Source organism: Hemitrygon akajei, chromosome 16 (assembly GCF_048418815.1).
Source record: "Hemitrygon akajei chromosome 16, sHemAka1.3, whole genome shotgun sequence".
Lineage (NCBI taxonomy): Eukaryota > Metazoa > Chordata > Chondrichthyes > Myliobatiformes > Dasyatidae > Hemitrygon > Hemitrygon akajei.
Genome location: NC_133139.1, coordinates 26,055,895 through 26,076,565, shown reverse-complemented (window position 1 = coordinate 26,076,565; position 20,671 = coordinate 26,055,895). Strand labels below are relative to the sequence as shown.

The window sequence follows — 20,671 nt, the reverse complement described above, 5'->3', positions numbered from 1 at the left end:
AAGTACAATCAAATGGGCCGAAAACTATGATCCTCACCCAGCCTAGCCTGCTTCAGTCCAATCCTGGACAATTTAGTTGATTCTTAACTATCCTCTAAAGTGGCTTAACAAGCTGTTTACTTCAAGAACCGCAATTAGGAATGAACTGTATAGCTTTACAAGCAATATTCACATCCCATGAACCAATAAGTAATGAAAACTCAATTTTGCTTTGGTTTACCATGATTTTGCTCTTCATTTTCTCACCCCCCCCCCCCCCGACCATTCTCTGTATTTGATTCCTTTTGGAAAGCTGTTGCTTGGGCCAGTTTGACCTTCCAGTCTTGATGTTGAAGTTCTCCTTTGTATCACTTTGAAACCCAGCATCTTTCACTTCCCTTAACACTTAAGTTCTTAATGCCCAGAAGCATTGCATTTCCGTTTACTTCAACAATTACTGTTAAGAGTTTCTATTGTCAGTGAACTCTGCGTTACGATAATTGGTGAATTAAACTGAAATGTGATGATTCTGGGCATTAAGAACTTAAGTTTCAATTACTTGCATTAGAAGCCTCTGTATTAAAATCTGAATTCCTGAGCTGGTAGCTCCCTCCATCTTAAACAGGAGTCTGTTATGAATGTGGACATAGAACAATGCTTACTGCACAGGTAGCTCAGGTCCATCTGCTTACTCCTCCTTCCCCCGTCCCTGCCCTCTAATCTCCCCACCCAAGCATATGCTGCTCCTTCACATTCCCTGCTGTGCAAGGGTAATATCCAGTGTAAATGGTTCTGAAAAAGTGGCTTTCGAGATTGCGGAGGCATGAGTCATGATCTTTCGAGAATCACCGGATTCTGGCATGGTGCTAGAGGACTGGAAAATTACAAAAGTTACTGCACAGTTCAAGAAGGGAGAGAGGCAGAAGAAAGGAAATTATAAGCCAGTTAGTCCTGACCTCAGTGATTGGGAAGATATCGGAGTCAATTGTTAAGGATGTGGTTGTTTTGCTGAAGTCAGCATGGTTTCCTAAAGGGAAGGTCTTGCCTGACAAAACTTGGAATTCCTTGAAGAAATAACAAGCAGGATGGATAAAAGAGAATCAGTGGATGTTGTATACTTGGATTTTCAGGAGGCCTTTGACAAGGTGCCACACATGAAGCTGCTTAACAAGTTAAATGTCCTAGGAAAGATACCTGCATGGATAGAGGATTGGCTGGGGCAAAAGTGGGAATAAAGGGAACCTTTTCTGATTGACTGCCAGTGACTAGTTGTGTTCCACAGGGGTCTGTGTGGGGGCTGCTTCTTTTTACATTATGTCAATGATTCGGGTAACAGAATTGGTGGCTTTGTGGCCAGCTTTGTAGACAATATGCAGATAGGTGGAGTAAGTGGCAGGGCAGATAGTGTGAGGAACCAGAGAGGCTACGGAAGAATGTAGACAGATTAAGAGAATGGGCAAAGAAGTGGCAGATAGAATAGAGGGTTGGGAAGTGTATGGTCATGCACTTTGGTAGAAGGAATAAAAGCATAGGCTATTTTCTAAATGGTGAGAAAATACAAAAATCTGAAATGAAAAGGGAATTGGAGGTCCTCATGCTGGATTCTACAATGGTTAATTTGCAGGTTACATCGGTGGTGAAGAAGGCAAATGTGATGTCAACATTCATTTCGAGAGGACTAGAATATAAAAACAAGGGTGAGGCTTTATAAGAAACTGGTGAGGCCTCACTCGGAGTATTTGTGAGCAGTTTTGGGCCCCTCATTTAAGGAAGCATGTGCTGACATTGGAGAGGGTTGATAGAAGGTTCATGAAAATTATTCCGGGATTGAAAGGCTTATCATATGAAGAGCGTTTGATAGTTCTGGGCCTGTACTCACTGGAATTCAGAAGAATGAGGGGGGCTGTCATTGAAACCCATTGAATGTTGAAGGGCTTCAATAGATTGGATGTGAAGGGGATGTTTCCTATGATGGGAGAGTCTAAGACCAGAGGACACAGTCTCAGAATAGAGAGGCATCCTTTTAGAACATAGTTGAGGGATTTCTTTAGCCAGAGAGTGGTGAATCTGTGGAATTCTCTGCCACGGATAGCTGTGGAAGCCAAGTCATGGAGTATATTTAAGCCAGAGCTTGTAGGTTCTTGATTAGTCAGGGTATGAAGAGATATGGGGAGAAGGCAGGAGACTGGAGTTAAGAGGGAAATGGATCAGCCAAGATGAAATGGTGGAGTAGACTTGATGGGCCAAATGGCCTAATTCTGCTCTTTTATCTTCTAGTCTTAAAGCACTATTTGCTTTGAACACTGGAATTCTTATTCCTCACTTCAGATTTGCAGCTACAGTCTAATATTGTATCATTTGTGAACCCACTAACTTGACAGACACCTGTCACTCTTTCCCAGAGTCCCTCTGATTAACTGCTTACATTTCTTCTGGATTAGGTTCTCAATGATACTTGGGTCTCATTCCCGTCTTGGTCAGAAGATTCCACCTTTGTCAGCTCGAAGAAAACTCCATATGAGGAGCAGCTTCATCGTTGTGAGGATGAGAGATTTGAGGTACTGTCACTATTTTGATAAGTGGAACCTGCTGTAAATCTTAGAAAATCGGCTCAAGATCAGGGACTGAAGTTAAGGCCCTGTCTTGGCACTTTACCAGGTCTAGTCCTTGTCTTTTTTGGCACCCAGTCTCAGACTGGGGAAAGGAGTTGACCTGGCCCTGAGGTTGGGATGGGTCTTGGCAAATGGTAAAGAGCTGATCAATGTTTAGGTTTGGAGTAAGATATTATTAGCCTGGAAGTTGCTTGGAATTTGAGAGAAAGCTGTTTTCAATATTAGTGTAGAATTGGGTTTGAAGAGGATGGGTTGCCAAGGATACTGAAGTTATAATATTTGCTTTGGATTTTTCTTGACAAATAGCTTGATGTTGTCCTGGAAACCAACCTTGCCACAATCCGTGTGCTTGAGAGTGTGCAGAAGAAACTAACCCGGATGTCCCCAGAAGATCAGGAGAAATACCACCTGGATAATTGTCTGGGAGGAACATCGGAGGTTATCCATCGCAGAGCCATCTATCGTATCTATGGTGATAAAGCACCAGAAATAATTGATGGACTTAAGAAAAATCCAGCAACAGCTGTACCTGTGGTGCTGAAACGGTAAGATTTAATAAATGGGATCTGCTACCTTTGTTCCAAGCCATTGGGTATGCTAAAGGTAACTTGGCAGGAATTGGTTTGTTGGGGAGGGAAATTCATGAGGAAGTGATTTAAGCAAAGTTTGGTGTACAGAGTGGTGGGGGGGGGGCAGAAAGGAGATCAGGAATATACATTTAGAGACGTTCATCTTCCATGTTGGTGCTTGTGGTCTGTATATCTTTTGGGTGCAGATTCTTTGGCTGTTCCACACCTTCAAAAACACCCTGTCCTTGCCCAGTCTTGTACCACAAACTTAAGCCTGCAAATGAAGGTCTGAGGGTGTATTACAGATTTGAAAGTTCTATTAAGTTTATACTGTTACAGGTTGAAAGCCAAGGAAGAAGAATGGCGGGAGGCACAGCAAGGCTTTAACAAGATCTGGCGGGAGCAGTATGAGAAATCGTACTTGAAATCACTGGATCATCAGGGAGTCAACTTCAAACAGAATGACACTAAGGCACTGCGCTCTAAGAGTCTGCTGAATGAGATTGAAAGTGTTTACGATGAGGTAATATAATGTCACCCAAACAAAAGTTCTACTTATCTGCTCCAAGACCAACCCTTGTAAACAGTGCCAGTGGAGGCATATAAAAGCTTTTCTTTAAAATGTTTCCAATTAATGTACTGGTGGTGAACCTCTTTGTTAGGACAGAATCCCAGAAGCAATCCCTAATGAGACCTGGCACTAATAAAACAAAATGCTTGCTAAGTGTTTGGTTTTTTTAAAGTTTTGTGCTGCATTCTTACCTCAAGCTGTTCTGACCAGGGAACAAAGTGGCAACAAAGTTCATTTGCAATAAAAATTTAGGATGGAGTCAAATTTGCCCATTAATATCTTGTTTAAACATCATCTAGACCAGATTAAAGTCAGTAAGGTTCAGGTCTGATTTGGGCACCTAATCTGGTTCAATTCAATCATCGACTCTAAAACAGGTTCTGGTCACACAATCCCAATCTGTTATCTGGAATTTGGTCATTTCTAAGTGATAAACTGAATTTTCAGATTATCAGTCACTGTTTTTGTCTGAGAATTAACCCTTTCTCTTCTCTTGTGATGTAGCGACAAGAGCAGAACTCTGAAGAAGGTTGCCCAGGCGTCACAGGGCCCCACCTGATGTTCGTGTATGAGGATAAGCAAATCATGGAGGATGCTGCGTCCCTCATCATTTACCATGTGAAACGACAGCCCACCATTCAGAAGGAGGACAAGGATCACATCAAACGCATCATCTATCATTTTGTGCCAGACTTGTTCTTTTCTCCGCGTGGGGAACTAAGTGAGTCAGAGGATTCAACGGATGAAGAGATGGAAAGTGATCAACGGCACAGTCAGCGCAATAATGCGGATACGGGGCAGAAAGGAGTGGCTTCTCCGGAGAGCAGCCTGGCTGAGGAGCGGGTGGACCTACGCGACCAGGTAGCCGAATATCAAAAGAGCTTGGACGATGTCTACAACCTCTTCTTCGTGAACAACAACTGGTACTTTTTCCTGCGGCTCCATCAAATCCTGTGCTACCGGCTACTGCGTATATACAGGCAAGCGGAGAAACAGCTTTTGGAGTATCAGATGGAGAAGGAGAAGGAGAAACAATTGCATGAGGGAAGGAAAGAGAAAGCAAGTGATCCTGCCGTGGAGCTACGACTGAAACAGCAAAGTATGATTTAGTTCCTCAAGGTTTGGTTTCTCCTTTGACCCTGCAGTGCTGATAGGAGTTCTTTATTCAGTTGCCCACATTCCTTCCTCCATCTTTGGAACACTAAACCTAAACACATCAGTATTATGGCTCTGTCTCTCATGTCCCATAATCCTACCTTTATCCCCAGCTAATCCATCTTTGCCTTGTTCTGGCTAATATTTGATAACTTAACATCAAAATTCAGACTCTCCTTTTATTTCCATCTCTGTGAAAGAGATTCTGCACTGTGCATATAGGGCGATTGGGAGGCAAACAGGTTTAGTCTGACAATTGGAGGGCTGCTGTGTGACTGTGGATAAATACTTAATGCATATTTTGCAAGAATGGGATGTATTAATTTGGGAGTTTTCAGTTGAATGTCTCACATAAAAAAACATGTTAATAGGCCAGTGGTCACACATTTTGCCTCTCCAGCTTCCCCCTTTCACTCTGAACAGAATATTGAGCTAATGCTTACAGAATCCTGACTGGAGTTATATCTGCTTAGGCCAATATATATACATTGCATTGAAAGGTTGTGTTGTGAGTGCTCAATGTTTGTATCTTTAGGTGAGATTGAGTTGGAAGAGTATTACCCAGCCTTTCTGGATATGGTGAGGAATCTACTGGATGGAAACATTGAACCTACACAATACGAGGACACACTGCGTGAAATGTTTACAATCCATGCGTACATTGGCTTCACTGTTGATAAGCTGATTCAGAATATCGTACGGCAGGTGAGTGGCACTGTCTCTTGTGGAGAGTTAGACCAGTAGTTTGTTGGAGTGGTGGGTTATTGTTTGGCTTCTGCTCCCTCCTATTGGGCCAGTAAGATGGCAGGCCTTGGTATGCACAAGAGAAAACCCCTAGCTACATTTTAATTTCATTTTCTCAACTTGCATGGCTTGTGTACTCACTTTGTGTGTTTCAGATTCAAGGATGCCTCAGGCTTTCAGAGCAGTTGTAAATAGTAGTAATGAGATGTCACAGGAGGCCTGGGAATGTAGATCTTCAGGAAGCAGTGCTGACTAAATTACCACTGCCTCTTACTCTGTCCTCGTTTGAAAGGCTGCTTAAATGTTGAAATTAATAATTAATTTAATGCTGTAACACTGCAGGTTATGCATTCCTGAAAGTCAAATATTAGTTGAAGTTAAAGTCTGTCCTGAGCCTTATAGGCTCATCAGGCTGGTGCTTATGCCGTTTTCTGTGGCATGAAGCAACTGAGAGTACGAGACTCCCCGCCGATAGGACGCCAGTCTATCGCGAGGTTAACCCCCAACATTTTTCCGGTACCCATTTTCAGCGGGTGGACTGGAGCAATGTGTGGTTAAGTGGTCAAGGAGACAACACGCTGCCTCGGCTGGGGCTCGAGCTCACGACCTTCAGATTGCTAGTCCACTGGGCCACGCGCCACATTGAAAGTCAAATATGGACGGGACATATACAGCAAATGACAGGTCACAGGTGACACGGTACTGGTTAGCACAATGCTTTATGGTACAGGCGACCCGGGTTCAATTCCTGCAGCCGCCTGTAAGGAGTTTGTATGTTCTCCCCGTGACTGCATGGGTTTTCTTCAGGTGCTCCGGTTTCCTCCCACAGTCCAAAGATGTACAAGTTGGTAGGTTAAGTGGTCATTGTAAATTGTTCTGTGATTAGGATAGGATTAACTTGGGGATTTCTGAGCGGCACAGCTCAAAGGGCCAGAAGGGCCTACTCCATGCTGTACGTTCATAAATAAACTTTATATGGTGATTTACACAAGTAGAACGTAAGGGAAGGTTTGCTATATACTAGCAGTCGTATTGCTTTCTGCTTTTTGTCATGATGATTTTTATGGTTTCGAGATCCTACTGTCATTACTGTAGTACCAATACAGATGATGCACTTTACTGCCCCAGCTGACAGCTAACCTCATGGAGTGCTTGAACCTTTCCTAATGTGCCAAGTATTTGACTGAGTGCTAGGCTATCCTAGTGTGCTGAATATCTTGCTGAGGTCAAGTCTGCCCAGAGCACTGGGTATCTCACAGTCTCTCTCTCTCCCCACAGCTGCAACATCTGGTCAGTGATGATGTGTGTCTGCAGGCAACAGAGGTGTATCTGAGTGAGAGGAAGCGAGGAGCCGCTGGCGGGAGTTTGCCCTCCCAGTGTGTCCGAGCCAGTCTGGAAGCAGCTTACCAGCTGAGGGCTGAGCGGGTGATGCCAGATGAAAACTGTTTTAAGGTAAGGAGTGAGTGCTCCATTACTGAGGTTGACTGAGCAGGGTTCTGTCAAGTGAAATCAAGGAAACTCCAAAGATGTTTTATAAGGACATAAAGAGCAAGAAGTTAAAATTGAATGAGATTTAAATTAATCAATTTGAGTCCCTTACGTGGATGTGTTGGCATCCACAGGAGGTTCACAAGAATAATTGCGGGAATGAGGGTTGACATGTGAGGTGCGTTTGCTGGCTCTGGGCCAGTACTCACTGGAGCTTCGAAGAATGTGGGGGGATTTCATTGAAATCTACCGAATATTGAAAGGCACAGACAGCTTGGACGTGGAGAAGATGTTTCTAATACTGGGAGAGTCAAGGACCAGAGGACACACACTCAGAATACAACAATGTCACTTTAGAATACGAGATGAGGAAGAACTTCTTTAACCAGAAGATGGTGAATCCAGTTAATTCATCACCACAGACAGCTGTGGTAGTCAAGTCGTTGGGTATATTTAAAGCGGAGGTTGATGGGTTCTGATTAGTAAAACTGTCAAAGGTTACAGGAGGAAGGCAGTAGAATGAGGTTGAGAGAAAAAATAAATTGGCCATGATCTAATGGCAGAGCTGACTCAACCAAGTGGCCTAATTCTGCTCCAATGGCTTGTGATCAATGGTGTAAGTAGGAAGCACTTATTGCCCTAAGTAGAATAATTGGTAGAATGATTAAGGGGAAATGAGGAAATTTGCTTTCACCCAGTAGGTTATCTCTGCCTGAAAGGATTATGGAGGGAGAAACCTACTTGGATGTCTATTTAAAGAGTTAATGTTGGAAACTCCTTTGGTCAGTGGGCATCATAAATTTTTGGTGATTCTATGATTCTACTCTGGCTTTCTCTTCTAGTGACAGGCTGGAAAGTGTGTAGTATAAGAGCTTGCCATGTTAAAACTTATAATGAAAGCCTCAGAGCCAACTTGAAAATCGGATGTAAGGGCCATTGTTCTGGAGGCTAGAAATCCTATGCCAAACTCAGTGGTTATCTACCATCCACAAAGCCCAAGCCAGGAGTGTGATTTGATACTCTCCACTTGACTGGATGATTGCTCTCAAGAAGTTTGAGCTCTAAGGACACAATGGTCTGCTTGAAAGACACCATATTTACAGCTATTCCCTCACCATGACTGAAGCTAGCTACAGTTTCTGCCATCTACTGGATGACCTCCAGCATCTCACCAAGATGCCTCAGATAGCACCTTCCAAATTCATGACCTCTATCAGCTAGAAGTGCAAGGAGGGCAAAGGCACGGGAACAACCTGAAAAAGTTGCCGCTTACCATCCTGACCTGGGGAAAATATATTGTCCTTCTTTCATCACCACTAGGTCAAAATCCTGGAACACACATCCGAACAGCTTTGATGTGCTCACAACTCAAACACTGCAACAGTTCAAAAAGGCAGTTTGCCACCACCTTCCTTGAGGGCATTCAGAGATGGCCAATCAAATGCTGAATCAACTTACAAGGCCCACATCCCTTGCACGAAAATTTAAAAAAAAAATCTACCACCAATCCCTCTCTGTTCCCATGAGGTTCCAGGATTACCAGACTGTACTTACAGAGGGAATGGTTCTATTGCTAACTGAAATAGTGGCCAGTTTTTGCAGACTTGCAAATTTCTGCAGATGTACCGTGAAGAGCATTATCAGTGCTTGTATCATCATCTGGTATGGAGGGGCCACTGCACAGGATTGGAAGAAGCTGCAGAAAGTTGTAAACTCAGCCAGCTCCATCATGGGCACTAGCCTTGCCAGAATCATAGAAACATAGAAAACCTACAGCACAATACACGTCCTTCAGCCCACGACACCGTGCCGAATATGTACTTACTTTAGAAATTACCTAGGGTTACCCCATAGTCCTCTGTTTTTCTAAGCTCCATGTACCTATCCAGGGGTCTCTTAAAATACTCTATCATATCCGCCTCCACCACCGTCGCTGGCAGCCCATTCCATGCACTCACCACCCTTTGTGTAAAAAAAAAAAACAACAACAACAACTTGCTCCTGACATCTCCTCTATACCTACTTCCAAGCACCTTAAAACTGTGCCCTCTTGTGTTAGCCATTTTAGCCCTGGGAAAAAGCCCCTGACTATCAATACGATCAATGCCTCTTATCATCGTGTATCCCTTATCAGGTCACCTCTCATCCTCCGTCATTCCAAGGAGAAAAGGCCAAGTTCATTCAACCCTTTCTCAAAGGGCATGCTCCCCAATTCAGGCAACATCCTTGTAAATCTCCTCTGCACCCTTTCTATAGTTTCCACATCTTTCCTGAGTGAGGCAACCAGAATTAAGCACAATACTCCAAGAGGGGTCTGACCAGGGTCCTATAAAGCTGTAACATTACCTCTTGGCTTTTAAACTCAATCCCACGGTTGATGAAGACCAATGGACCATATGCCTTCTTAACCAGAAAGTCAAACTGCACAACAGCTTTGAGTGTCCTATGGACTCAGGCCCCAAGATCCCTCTGATCCTGCACACTGCCAAGAGTCTTACCATTAAAATGAACCACCTCACTCTTATCTGTGTTGAACTCCATCTGCCACTTCTCAGCCCAGTTTTGCATCCTATTGATGTCTAGCTGTAACCTCTGACAGCCCTCCACATTATCCACAACGCCCCCAACCTTTGTGCCTTCAACAAATTTACTAACCCATCCCTCCACTTCCTCATCCAGGTCATTTGGTCACTGTCACCAAATTGAATGCAGAGTATGACCCATCTACAACCACTCTTTACCTTCTGTGGGCAAGCCAATTCTGGATCCACAAAGCAAGGTCCCCTTATATCCCATGCCTCCTTACTTCCTTAATAAGCCTTGCATGGGGTACCCTATCAAATGCTTTGCTTAAATCCATATACACTACATCTACGGCTCTACCTTTATCAATGTGTTTAGTCACATCCTCAAAAAATTCATTCAGACTCATAAGGCCTTTGACAAAGCCATGCTGATTATTCCTTATCATATTATACCTCTCCAAATGTTCATAAATCCTGCCTCTCAGGATCTTCTCCATCAACTTACCAACCACTGAAGTAAGACTCACTGGCCTATAATTTCCAGGGCTATCTCTACTCCCTTTTTCGAATAAGGAAACAATATCCGCAACCCTCCAATCCTCTGGAACCTCTCTATTCAAAGTTCTATTCAAAAGTTTCAAAGAAACATCTAAATAAGCCTGATGCATTTTGGAAACAAGTCCTGTGGACTGATGAAGTTAAAGTAGAACTTTTTGACCACAGTGAGCAAAGTATGTTTGGAGAAAAAAGGGTGCAGAATTTCATGAAAAGAACTCCTCTCCAACTGCTAATCATGGGGATGGATCGATCATGCTTTTGGCTTGTGTTGCAGCCAGTGGCACAGGGAACATTTCACTAGTAGAGGGGAGAATGAATTAAATACCAGCAAATTCTGAAAGCAAACACCTCACCATCTGTAAAAAAAAAAGCCAAAGCTGAAAAGAGGGTGGTTTCTACAACAGGATAATGATCCTAATCACACCTCAAAATCCACAATGGACTACCTCAAGAGGTGCAAGCTGAAGGTTTTACCATCGCCTTTACAGTTTTAAGCTCCTTCTCACTAGCCTTATAATTTTCTAGATCTCTATCATTACCAAGTTTTCCGAATCTTTTGTAAGCGTTTCTTCTTGACTAGGTTTTCAACAGCCTTTGTACACCACGGTTCCTGTACCCTACCATCCTTTCCCTGTTTCATTTGGAACGTACCTGTACAGAATGTCACGTAAATATCCCCTGAACATTTGCCACATTTCTGCCGTACATTTCCCTGAGAACATCTGTTCCCAATGTATACTTCTAAGTTCTTGCCTGATAGCCTCATATTTCCCCTTACTCCAATTAAATGCTTTCCTAACTTGTCTGTTCCTATCCCTCTCCAATGCTATGGTAAAGGAGATAGAATTGTGATCACTAACTCCAAAATGCTCTTCCACTGAGAGACCTCCAGGGCACTTTCAAAAGGTGATGCCTCAAAAAGGTGGCATCCATCATTTAAGGGACCCCCCCCCCCCCATCACCCATGAAGCCTGAAGACACTCAACATTTCAGGAGCAGCTTATTCCCCTCTGCCATTTCTGAATGGACAGTAAACCCATGAAATCTACCTCAGTATTTTCCCTTCTTTTTGCACGACTTCTTTAATTTATAAAGTTGTAAGAAACCCTTTGCAATTACCTGGCTTTCTGCATGAATTATTCATAAAATGTGGTCTGATCTTTATCCAAGTCACAATAATCGACAAACACAATCTGCCTAAACTAATAACACAAAGGATTGTACTTTCCATGTCTTGAATACATTGTTCAATCAACCACAGTTCAGGCTGGAAAAAGTATGTCAACCCTTGTTTTAATAACAGCAATTAGCAGCAATAATCTCCACCAAACATTTCCTGTAGCTGCTGATCAGACTTGCACAACAAGGAGGAGGAATTTTAGACCATTCCTCCATGCAAAACTGTTTGATTTCATTAATATTTCTGGAATACTTCAGGTTATGCCACAGCATCTCATTTGGGTTAAGGTCTGGACTCTGACTTGGCCATTCCAAAACACATTTTCTTCTTTTATAAACCATTCTGTTGTTGATTTACTGTTGTATTTTGGATCATTGTCTTGTTGCATCATCTATTAAGCTTCAGGTGACAGAATGCTACCCTGACGTTCTCCTGTAAAACATTTTGATACAATTCTGAATTAATTGTTCCCTCAACAATTGCAAGCTGTCCAGGCCCTGAGGCAGCAAAGCAGCCCCAAACCATGATGCTCCTTCCACCATGCTTCACAGTTGGGATGAGGTTTTGGTGCTGGTGTGCAGTGTCCTTTTTCCTCCAAACATAGTAGTGTGAATTTCTGCCAAAAGGTTCACTTTTGTCTCATCTGTCCACAGACCGATGTCCCAGAAGTGTTGTTGGACATCCAGGCAGTTTTTTTTGCAAACTTGAGACGTGCAGCAATGTTTTTTTTAATTCTTGGAGAGCAGCGGTGTCCTTCTGTGAACACCATTCTTGTTCAGTGTTTTTCTTATAGTAGAGACATGAACAGAGACTTCAGCCAGTTCTAGAGATTTCTGCAGGTCTTTAGCTGTTACCCTTGGGTTCTTTTTCACCTCATTCAGCATTGCACGTTGTGCTCTTAGTGTGCTCTTTGCAGGATGTCCATCCTGGGGAGACTAGCAACAGTACTCAATTCCCTGCATTTGTAAACAATCTCTCTTACTGTGTGCTGATGAAAACTCAGGTCTTTAGAAATGCTTTTGTAGCCTTTTCCAGTTTCATGTCTCTCCACAATTCTTCTTCTAAGGTCCTCTGAAAGTTGTTCTAATTGAGGCATGGTGCGTATAAACAGATCTGTTTTGAGAAGAGCAGGTTTTGTCAGTAACCTGACTTTGTGTGTGTTTTTTATAGAGCAGAGTACCTCTATAACCCACATCTCCAATCCCTTCTCATTGATTGGAACACCTGACTCTAAATAGCTTTTGTAGAAGACATTACCCGAGGCTTGCACACTTTTTTGAACCTTGACTGTGATTGGTTATATGGTGTACTTGACGAGAAGTACAATTGTTTGTGTGTTATTAGTTTAGGCAGATTGTGCTTGTCTATTATTGTGACCTAGATGAAGATCAGACCACATTTTATGAGTAATTAAATCAGAAAACCAGGTAAATGTAAAGGGTTCACAAATTTTTTCTTGCAACTGTGTGTGTGTATATGTAATGTGTGTGTGTGTGTGCGCGCGTTGCTTTTATTATGTATTACAATGTACTGCTGCTGCAAAACAACAAATTTCACAGCATATGCCAGTGATATTAAACTTGATTATGCATCAGTGTGTCATTTCACACAGGCAGTGCTGTGAGGTTAGGGATAGGTCGTAGAAGGGCACAGACTGCTTTAGGGAAGTTGTAAATCACAGTGGGCCTCTACACTGAGTGAATTGGTGCCCTTTTTTTAAATTACAGATTATGTTTATCCAGAGTAAGGGACGCGTTTCCATGACAATTGAGCTATTGGATACGGAGGAAGCACCATCGGACGATCCCCTGGAGCTGCAGGTGAAAGAGCTTTCTGCTTGGAGTGTGTAGTTGGTGCATTCCTGATGTAAGGTGGGACAGTATGATGGCAGAGTGGTTTGCACACCACTTTACAGTACAGGCGACCCGGGTTCCTGTAAGGAATTTATACATTCTCCCCGTGATTGTGTGGGTTTCCTCTGGGTGCTCCGGTTTCCTTCCACATCCAAAGACATACTGGCTGGTGGCCATTGTAAACTGTCCCGTGATTAGTCTAGCATTAAACTGGGGATCTCTAGGGTGGCGTGGCTCAAAGAGCCGGTAGGCCCTATTTTGCACTGTATCCCAATAAATAGATAAAAAGGTGGGAGCAATGCAGTCCCATTTTATGGCTTAGGGTTACAGGGCCCAAAGATCTCAAGTGTGCTTTCTTCTCCCAGTTGGAATTTCTTAACCATATTAGACTCAGCGCCATTTAGTTCATCACTGCCATTCATTCTTACAGCATGGAAAGAAGGCTGAAGGGCTAGTGGAATATCCCCTAGCACTCACCCCACTCTTCCAACCCTTACTCCTTACCTACCTTATTTACAGTGGCTGCTGTGGCACCTCGGAGGCTACTGGAGCATCTGGGGAAAACCCTGTGGTCACACAGAACGTGCAGACTCCACCTGGAGAGCACTGGAGATCAGGATTGATGTGGCTCTGCTAACTGTGCAGCTCTGCCTCCTTTGTCTTGGATCTGTTTTAATTTGCATTACAGCAATGTTACTAGCATTCTAACATTGTCCTCTCTATCTACTGCTCGTATTCATATTAATCCGATGCTTTTGCATTGACAGAATTTAACAAGTTATGTTGAACAGTATGCTGGTCCAGAGGCAGCCCTACAGTTCGAGCAGACTGATGGATTCTTTTATAAGCCAGTGTTTTTACCCAGGTGAGTTAACACAGGTCTGTTAGGACCATTTAACCATTGTTCCGCTGGATTTTCTGTGCCTTGATGTTACCCGATGCTACCCCTTTGTTAATTGGGTTAATTGTTCTAACACTATTGTTTATTTAGTCTCTTTGACACTGAATGAGAACGTTGGAAAGTTGGTCAGAAAGGAAAAATTTAGCATTCTGTGCATATTAAAACTTGTGTGTCGGCAGAAACCTTCGAAAATTTCGTAAATGGCAGCAAAAGCAGTTTCTATCAATGAGGAATGAAAGCAGGAACAGCCGGCAGCGCAGCCTGGGTGTTGAAAACTCCAACAGCATTGACTGCAAGTTTAAACTCAACACTCACAAGTTGGTGTACGTTATGAACTCTGAAGACTTCATGTATCGATGTGGGGCTCTGCATCGAGCTCGTGAGGTAATTTCTGCTCTTACGCAGGTCATTTCCGCACTTGTATTAATTGTATAATACATAGCAGTGATTGCCCTTGTAAACACTACCAACCTGTTGCCTCCACTCAAACCATTTCATAAAATAATAGAACTTCTGTGGCACAGAAGACCGTTCAGCCCTTTATATTAAAAAACAGTTCTGTTTCAAAGCAGCATCACAAATGAAGGGACCAAGCTAACTGATCTGTTTGAGTACAGCAAAAACAAAACTCCCTGTAATGGGAATGAGATGGGGCAGAGAAAATGAAGTACAGTAGAAATTCCTCTGCGAGGAAGTAGTGAAGCACCTTCAATGGGACAGGTTAGAGGAACCTTCAGTTCTTCTAATCTTTCTTCTACCCGCCCAAAGTGTGCTTGCTGTGAGAATATCTGTAAAATGGAGTGTGGTACATTTTCAATACTGATGCCCTTGTGAGGTGTCTGCTTATCTGATCCATAGTTCCATTGCCTGGTATGAGATTTGGACTTGGGGGAAGGACTATTTGTAAGGAAAGTTCATCAACGATTTCAATATACTAACAAGCTTAAGTTTTTAGTACAACATTGACTTATTTTTTTTCTCCCTCTTTTGTACCCTCCACCATTTTTCACTGTCTTTGCACTCTTCCCATAACAACCTATCTCTCTCCCGCCCTCCCTCCACCCTTGTCCCTCTCCCCACCTTGCCCACTGCAGTCGCAGTGCCAGGTTGCCAGGTATCAGCACCAGCAATTTCAGTTGTGGCACAACCGCTGGCTGCAGGACCACGTGACAGACGAGACGGCCGAACTGGTGCAGGATTGGCTGATGGGCGAGGATGTTGAGGACCTAATCCTGTGCAAGACTGTCTGTGAAACCGACACCATCCATGACATTCCCATCAATAAATACCGTGTACAGTACAGTCAGTGCCCTCCCTCACCATGACATGCTTTTGCACTCAACGTTCTGACACACGCACACACTGCAGTTGCAAGTGCACTGCGTGACCGTGGGGATACACCGTGCTCTCGGCTGGTGAGATGATTGTAATGGCTGTCTGACTCCCATGTAAGTGAATGGTCGCTGCAGCACCAGTCTACAGAACACAGCTAGTGTTATCAATGAGGAAATGCACTTGACATGAATCTGCTTGTGATCCTTGGACTCATTCTCCCTTCCCTTTCCCCTATTTTGTCATATTTTCATCTTCCCAACCAGATTTCACATTGTGATGTTGCATGACATATTTTTGGTTGTACCCAAATGCTTGCTGATGTGTACCCTGTGACCCTGTGATACAACCTAACCACCAGATAGCAGGACAAGTAAAAGATGATTATGGTGGTCTCCAGCTGCTGCACCTCTCTCCCACCCCATTCTTCTCCCCTTACCTTGCAAAAAAAAAGCAGAGGCTGTCATTTCTTCACCTACAGTGGTAAATATCTGGGACAACCTTACAGAAATGTACCAAGACTGCAAGGCTGTGGCTTCTTCATCCATGTACTGACTTCACCTCATTAAATAGACATCTGATAGACCAGCTGCTTATGCCTTCACCAGTGAGACATCTGCCAACTCTGGAGCATGCTACACTCTGCCAAGCCAACTTTTCGTTGTTAGAGGCAACCTTGTCCAGATCTGAACAAATTGAAGGATTTACAAGTTGCTGAGACCCTTTGATTTTACAATGCCCAGCAGGGGACCCAGTATTAAAGGTTGGTATCAGGTGCTGACTCCAAATCCAGAGCTGGTGGGTGTATTTGCTGCAGTCTGTGAAAGCAGTTCTTTGCAGCTTTGTTCAGCCCTGAACCGAAATGCTTCAGTTGCAATGAAGCAATGTTAGTGCACATCGTTTGTTCTTGTGCAAACCCTAGGCCAAATGAAGGTTAAATGAAAGCAATTTAAGCTGTCCTTGTTAAATTGAATGCCATCTGGGTTTTGAGCTTGAACTGCCACTCATTCATATTATGGCTGACAGCATACCCCCCTGTTTTCCTCTGAGCTACTTGAGAATTTGTTTTGAACCCTCTCATGGGTTGAGTCCTTTAACTTCCTTTGAAGCTGCTGTATATCAAGTCATACTGAAGAATGCTTTCTCAGCAAGTGGGGTGAGATTGAGGAATCATGGGCTGGAGATACAAAAACAAACACACATGTGTTAATATATTAACTGCCTGAAATTCAGGGGATTTTTTTGACTATTAATGTAAAGTTTTCAAATTTAAGGCTTGCTTCTTTACAGAAATATCTGTTTAAATTAGTGTATTGTTGAAAGATTTCAAGTATCGAGAATGTTTTTTTTAAATGTTTTGTGAATAAGAGTATCTTTAGAGGGAGGCTTAAAACTGTTCTGGGAGTATTCTTAAATCAAGCAGCCATCCTGATTACCTGCGGCATGGTGAAGGTGTAGCAGGTTGGTTAATGGAGTGTGGCCAAAGGAGAGGCCATTGCAAAACATTCTTGGGTGCCTAGGTGGCTTCCACACTGAGGTAACTGTGCTGGTTGGGGTTCAAATTCAGAAATTGCAAGATGTGTGATTCTGTCGAGTGTAATGTCTCCAGTGATGGAATATTCACCGATATCCTCTGAAACCGGAAGTACGTAAGTATGAGATGGGACACAAGGGAGGAAGCTGGCATGTAGTGGGTCTGGGTATCTATCGCCATTCATTGCTTATCTATGCGGTTCACCACAGCTGATCCTGAAGCAGCTGACACTTCCTGTGGTGATGAGGTGTGGCGGCCCACACTTTGCTGCCTCTGTAACACAGACCTGCTGACTTAACATCGACAGTAGTTGGAAACTGACTCTATGTACCACTAGGACTTGGTATGGGGGAGAAGGACGAGGGGAGGGATAGACCTCAGACAGGTGACTGCTTACAGTCCAAACTGAAAATACAGCATCTGCTGGAAAATGAGCACAGAAACTGCTGATAATACTGGGCAAGTCAGGCAGCATTTGTGGAGAAAGGAATAAACTCAATGCTAATGGTATTTCATCACAACTTCCAGCATTTTGTGTTACTCATAGGTGGCTTCATCTGAATGCACTGGCCACATCTGTAATTTCTGTATCTGCAGGACTAAGTGACCAAGTGGGAGAACTGCACTTTTCTACATTTATTTGCCAGGCTAGACCAGAATTTCCATGGATTGCTTTTGGCTGAAAGCTGTAAACAGTCAGAGGCAGAATCATTTTCATATAAACTCTGATGCCACTGTTGCACTTTGTCCCTCCCCCAGAAGTGGGGTGTAGCAGCACTGGGGATCCCAGTCAAGGGTTGGGGAAGGGGGCACTCATCGGGTTTGATCGTACGGTAAACTGGACAGGAACAGGGCTGCTGCCATCAGCTGCAAAACATGCATTCACATTAGCTGCATTTGTTAACAACTTATATTTATCAAATGTTTTAAAAGGAAAAAAAAAGTCAAGATATTCTACAATGAACTGTGTGTGCAATTAGGGAATGCGAGACAAAGTGAACTGTTGTGCTTTCCCATCAACCTCCTGCCTTCTCCCACGACCAGTGTCCATTATGGATGCTAATTTACTTCAGTGGCGGAGAAATGGTATCGGGGTGCTTGAAATCGTTATCTGATTCCCAGTCACCTCCACCCATACCCCCACGCCAACTACATCACCAGGGGACACCAGTAAGATGGTGTGCAGGCAGAGGCAATTGATTGGAGTAGTATTATAGTCTGTGAGCGAACAGCCTGTACTGTGGGGCCGCTCGTTATAAGTATTGCCACGGAGACCATTCCTTTGGTGACGGCCATTAATTGAATAGGCTCGCCTGATGTTGACTGCTCACGGTGATAATTTTCATTTTGTTCTTGCCGTGTGAAACTATATAATGTGATTTTACATTGTGTGATAATTGAAATCTCTTGAATTGTCTTCAGATATGTCAATGCCATGCTCTCTGTTTTTGTAGTGTGATGCTTGTTTGTGAAGTCAAACATTCGTCTCTCTCGCCCTGTCTCGCTCGGCCTCCTCCCCCTCGCTCACCCCCTCCCCCTTACTCCTCCCACCCTCTCTCGCCCCCCCCCCCCCCCCAATCAGCCTAAAACTTTACTCGTCTCCCTGCAGCCCTCGCAGTTGACATACAGTTCTTTAGTGACAGGGGACCAAGGCTCCGGATCCCTCTTGTGTTACTGATATACAAGTCTCCATCTCCTCCTCCTGGGTTGAGGATCCGGAGGTCCCTCCTCTCTCCCACTTCGGAGAGGGAGAGGCTTAAATCCTGATTCTGCCTTGGAGGTAATGGAGCAGAGTTTGGTAGTGATGCCCTGGGGCTTCTGATAACCTCTTGAATGGGAAGGACTTGAATCCTGGGTCGCTTTTAACTGTAACTTCTAAAAGTAAAATTCCTTCTCATTTTCTGTTCTGAATAATTTGCTCGCTTGGTTTTTAAATCCCTGGGCTGCGCAGGGTTTGAGGAAGGGTTAACATCAGCAGTTCCCTACAGTTTTCATCCCTCTCGGCAAACAGCATTGTACCTTCATACAAAATGTAATAAAAATGAAAAATAATTGCCTGCAGATCGTGACAGTTTATTGGTAGGAAGGAGATGCCAGTCAGCAAGGAGAGGGAGGGAAACATAATGGACAACACGCTTAAGTGGGTGAGGTGATCGCAGGAATTCCGTTGTTCATTTATCAGTGGTGGGTTAGGGTCAGAATGTCTCGTTCCTTAGGAGCTTCACACCCTGCATATATTTGAAACAAGCAAAATGCTGAAGGAAGTCAGCGGGTCAGGCAGCAACTGTGGATGCATAGGGACAGTGGACGTTCGGGTCGAGGCCCTTTATTTGCACTGAGCAACAGGGGGTGTAGCCAGCATGGATTTCACTGTCTGTCAAATTGATTCATCTATCTCATTGGCGCCCTACAGCTGAGTTCATGAGATCTTGATCAGATGTCACACAAGTAAGTGCCAATTGTATACCTCGTGGGTTTTTTTTTTCCATTTTAGGCTTGTGTTTTTCTTTAAACAAAATACTATTTGTTAATCCCGGATTGCAGACACATCTTTAACTCCACATTTAAAAGCGAAATAACCGATTTCAAGGTTAAGATAGGAATAACCTGCTCGATACAAATTGAATAAAGCAACACAAGACTATCTCCAAGAACACATTTCATTGAGTTGCTAATGCGAGTTGAACCATGGTTTGACTGTGGGGTTTGCAGGGGCAATTTAACATTATAATCGCTAACAGTTGCACGAGTTCCGTAAAATTGACGTCCCTGCCTTGACTGTTCAGGACTTCGAGGAAATGTTGACAAAAATCGCACAACTTGTCCTGTGGAGGAGATAAAATAATTGCGTTAGTAACGTGTCATCATTACAGAGGTACCGGCCAAAGACTGATTCTTCCCATTATATCAGAAGTCCTCGGTCTCGATGGGCCGAATACCTCTGAGCCTGAGCGGTACTGAACTAGTTCGGGCCAATCGCTTATCAACCCGGTTTCTTTTGTTTGTAGTTCTCTTAATTTTCGCCTCTCTAAGGAAACTCTCAATCCAACCGCGAGGTCGGTGACCTCAAAACGTACGGTTACTAAAAATGGGAGCTGGGTTTCGATCAGATTACGAAGCTCAAAGAAGTTCGAGCATTTGTTGTCCTCGTCTTTAGAAGCGGCTTCATTAAACACTTGCATCAGGGTAAACGTGGCTTCGGTGTGCAGGACATGGCAAGGAATCACGGGTGTCTGACGGTGCAAGCTGAGAGAACAGAACGGAAAGCGCTAAGTCGCCAAGGACAGATGGAGCAGGTAAAATGTAAAAACTGAAAATATTGGAAACAGTACTGACGGCGCATCTTCAATCGGAAACGTCAAGTCCGTTTCGCTTTCCACAGACACTGCCTGTCTTGCTGAGTATTTCCAATATTTTCAGTTTATATTGGTTTCTAAAACGTGAAGGTTTGTTTTTCTTATAAACTAGCACAGGAAGACACAAACCCAATGAAGAAATTCCACGAAATATGCCGGTAATGTTAAATCCGTTTCTGATTCGGCTATTTCAAGTATTTTAACTCTTAGGCAGGCAAACGGCGCGAGTCAGCTGACTGATCCAACCAACCAATATTTCTCTCCCCCAAAACCCCATATCAGCACTGTTTCTCCCCAGTGTTTGTTTCCATTCC

The 20,671-nt window shown here is 43.6% G+C and overlaps 1 protein-coding gene across 1 annotated transcript in view; it reads left to right on the top strand.

Annotated features, from left to right (window-relative positions):
- sin3b (SIN3 transcription regulator family member B) overlaps positions 1-16,820 on the top strand; it is a 48,042-nt gene extending 31,222 nt beyond the window's left edge. The window contains 10 exon segments of the mRNA XM_073068469.1: positions 2,421-2,537; positions 2,898-3,136; positions 3,500-3,683; positions 4,236-4,830; positions 5,422-5,591; positions 6,909-7,082; positions 13,109-13,201; positions 14,002-14,099; positions 14,315-14,519; positions 15,230-16,820. Coding sequence (XP_072924570.1) covers positions 2,421-2,537; positions 2,898-3,136; positions 3,500-3,683; positions 4,236-4,830; positions 5,422-5,591; positions 6,909-7,082; positions 13,109-13,201; positions 14,002-14,099; positions 14,315-14,519; positions 15,230-15,460 — 2,106 coding nt within the window. The 3' untranslated portion in view covers positions 15,461-16,820.
- The last annotated feature ends 3,851 nt before the right edge of the window (positions 16,821-20,671 follow it).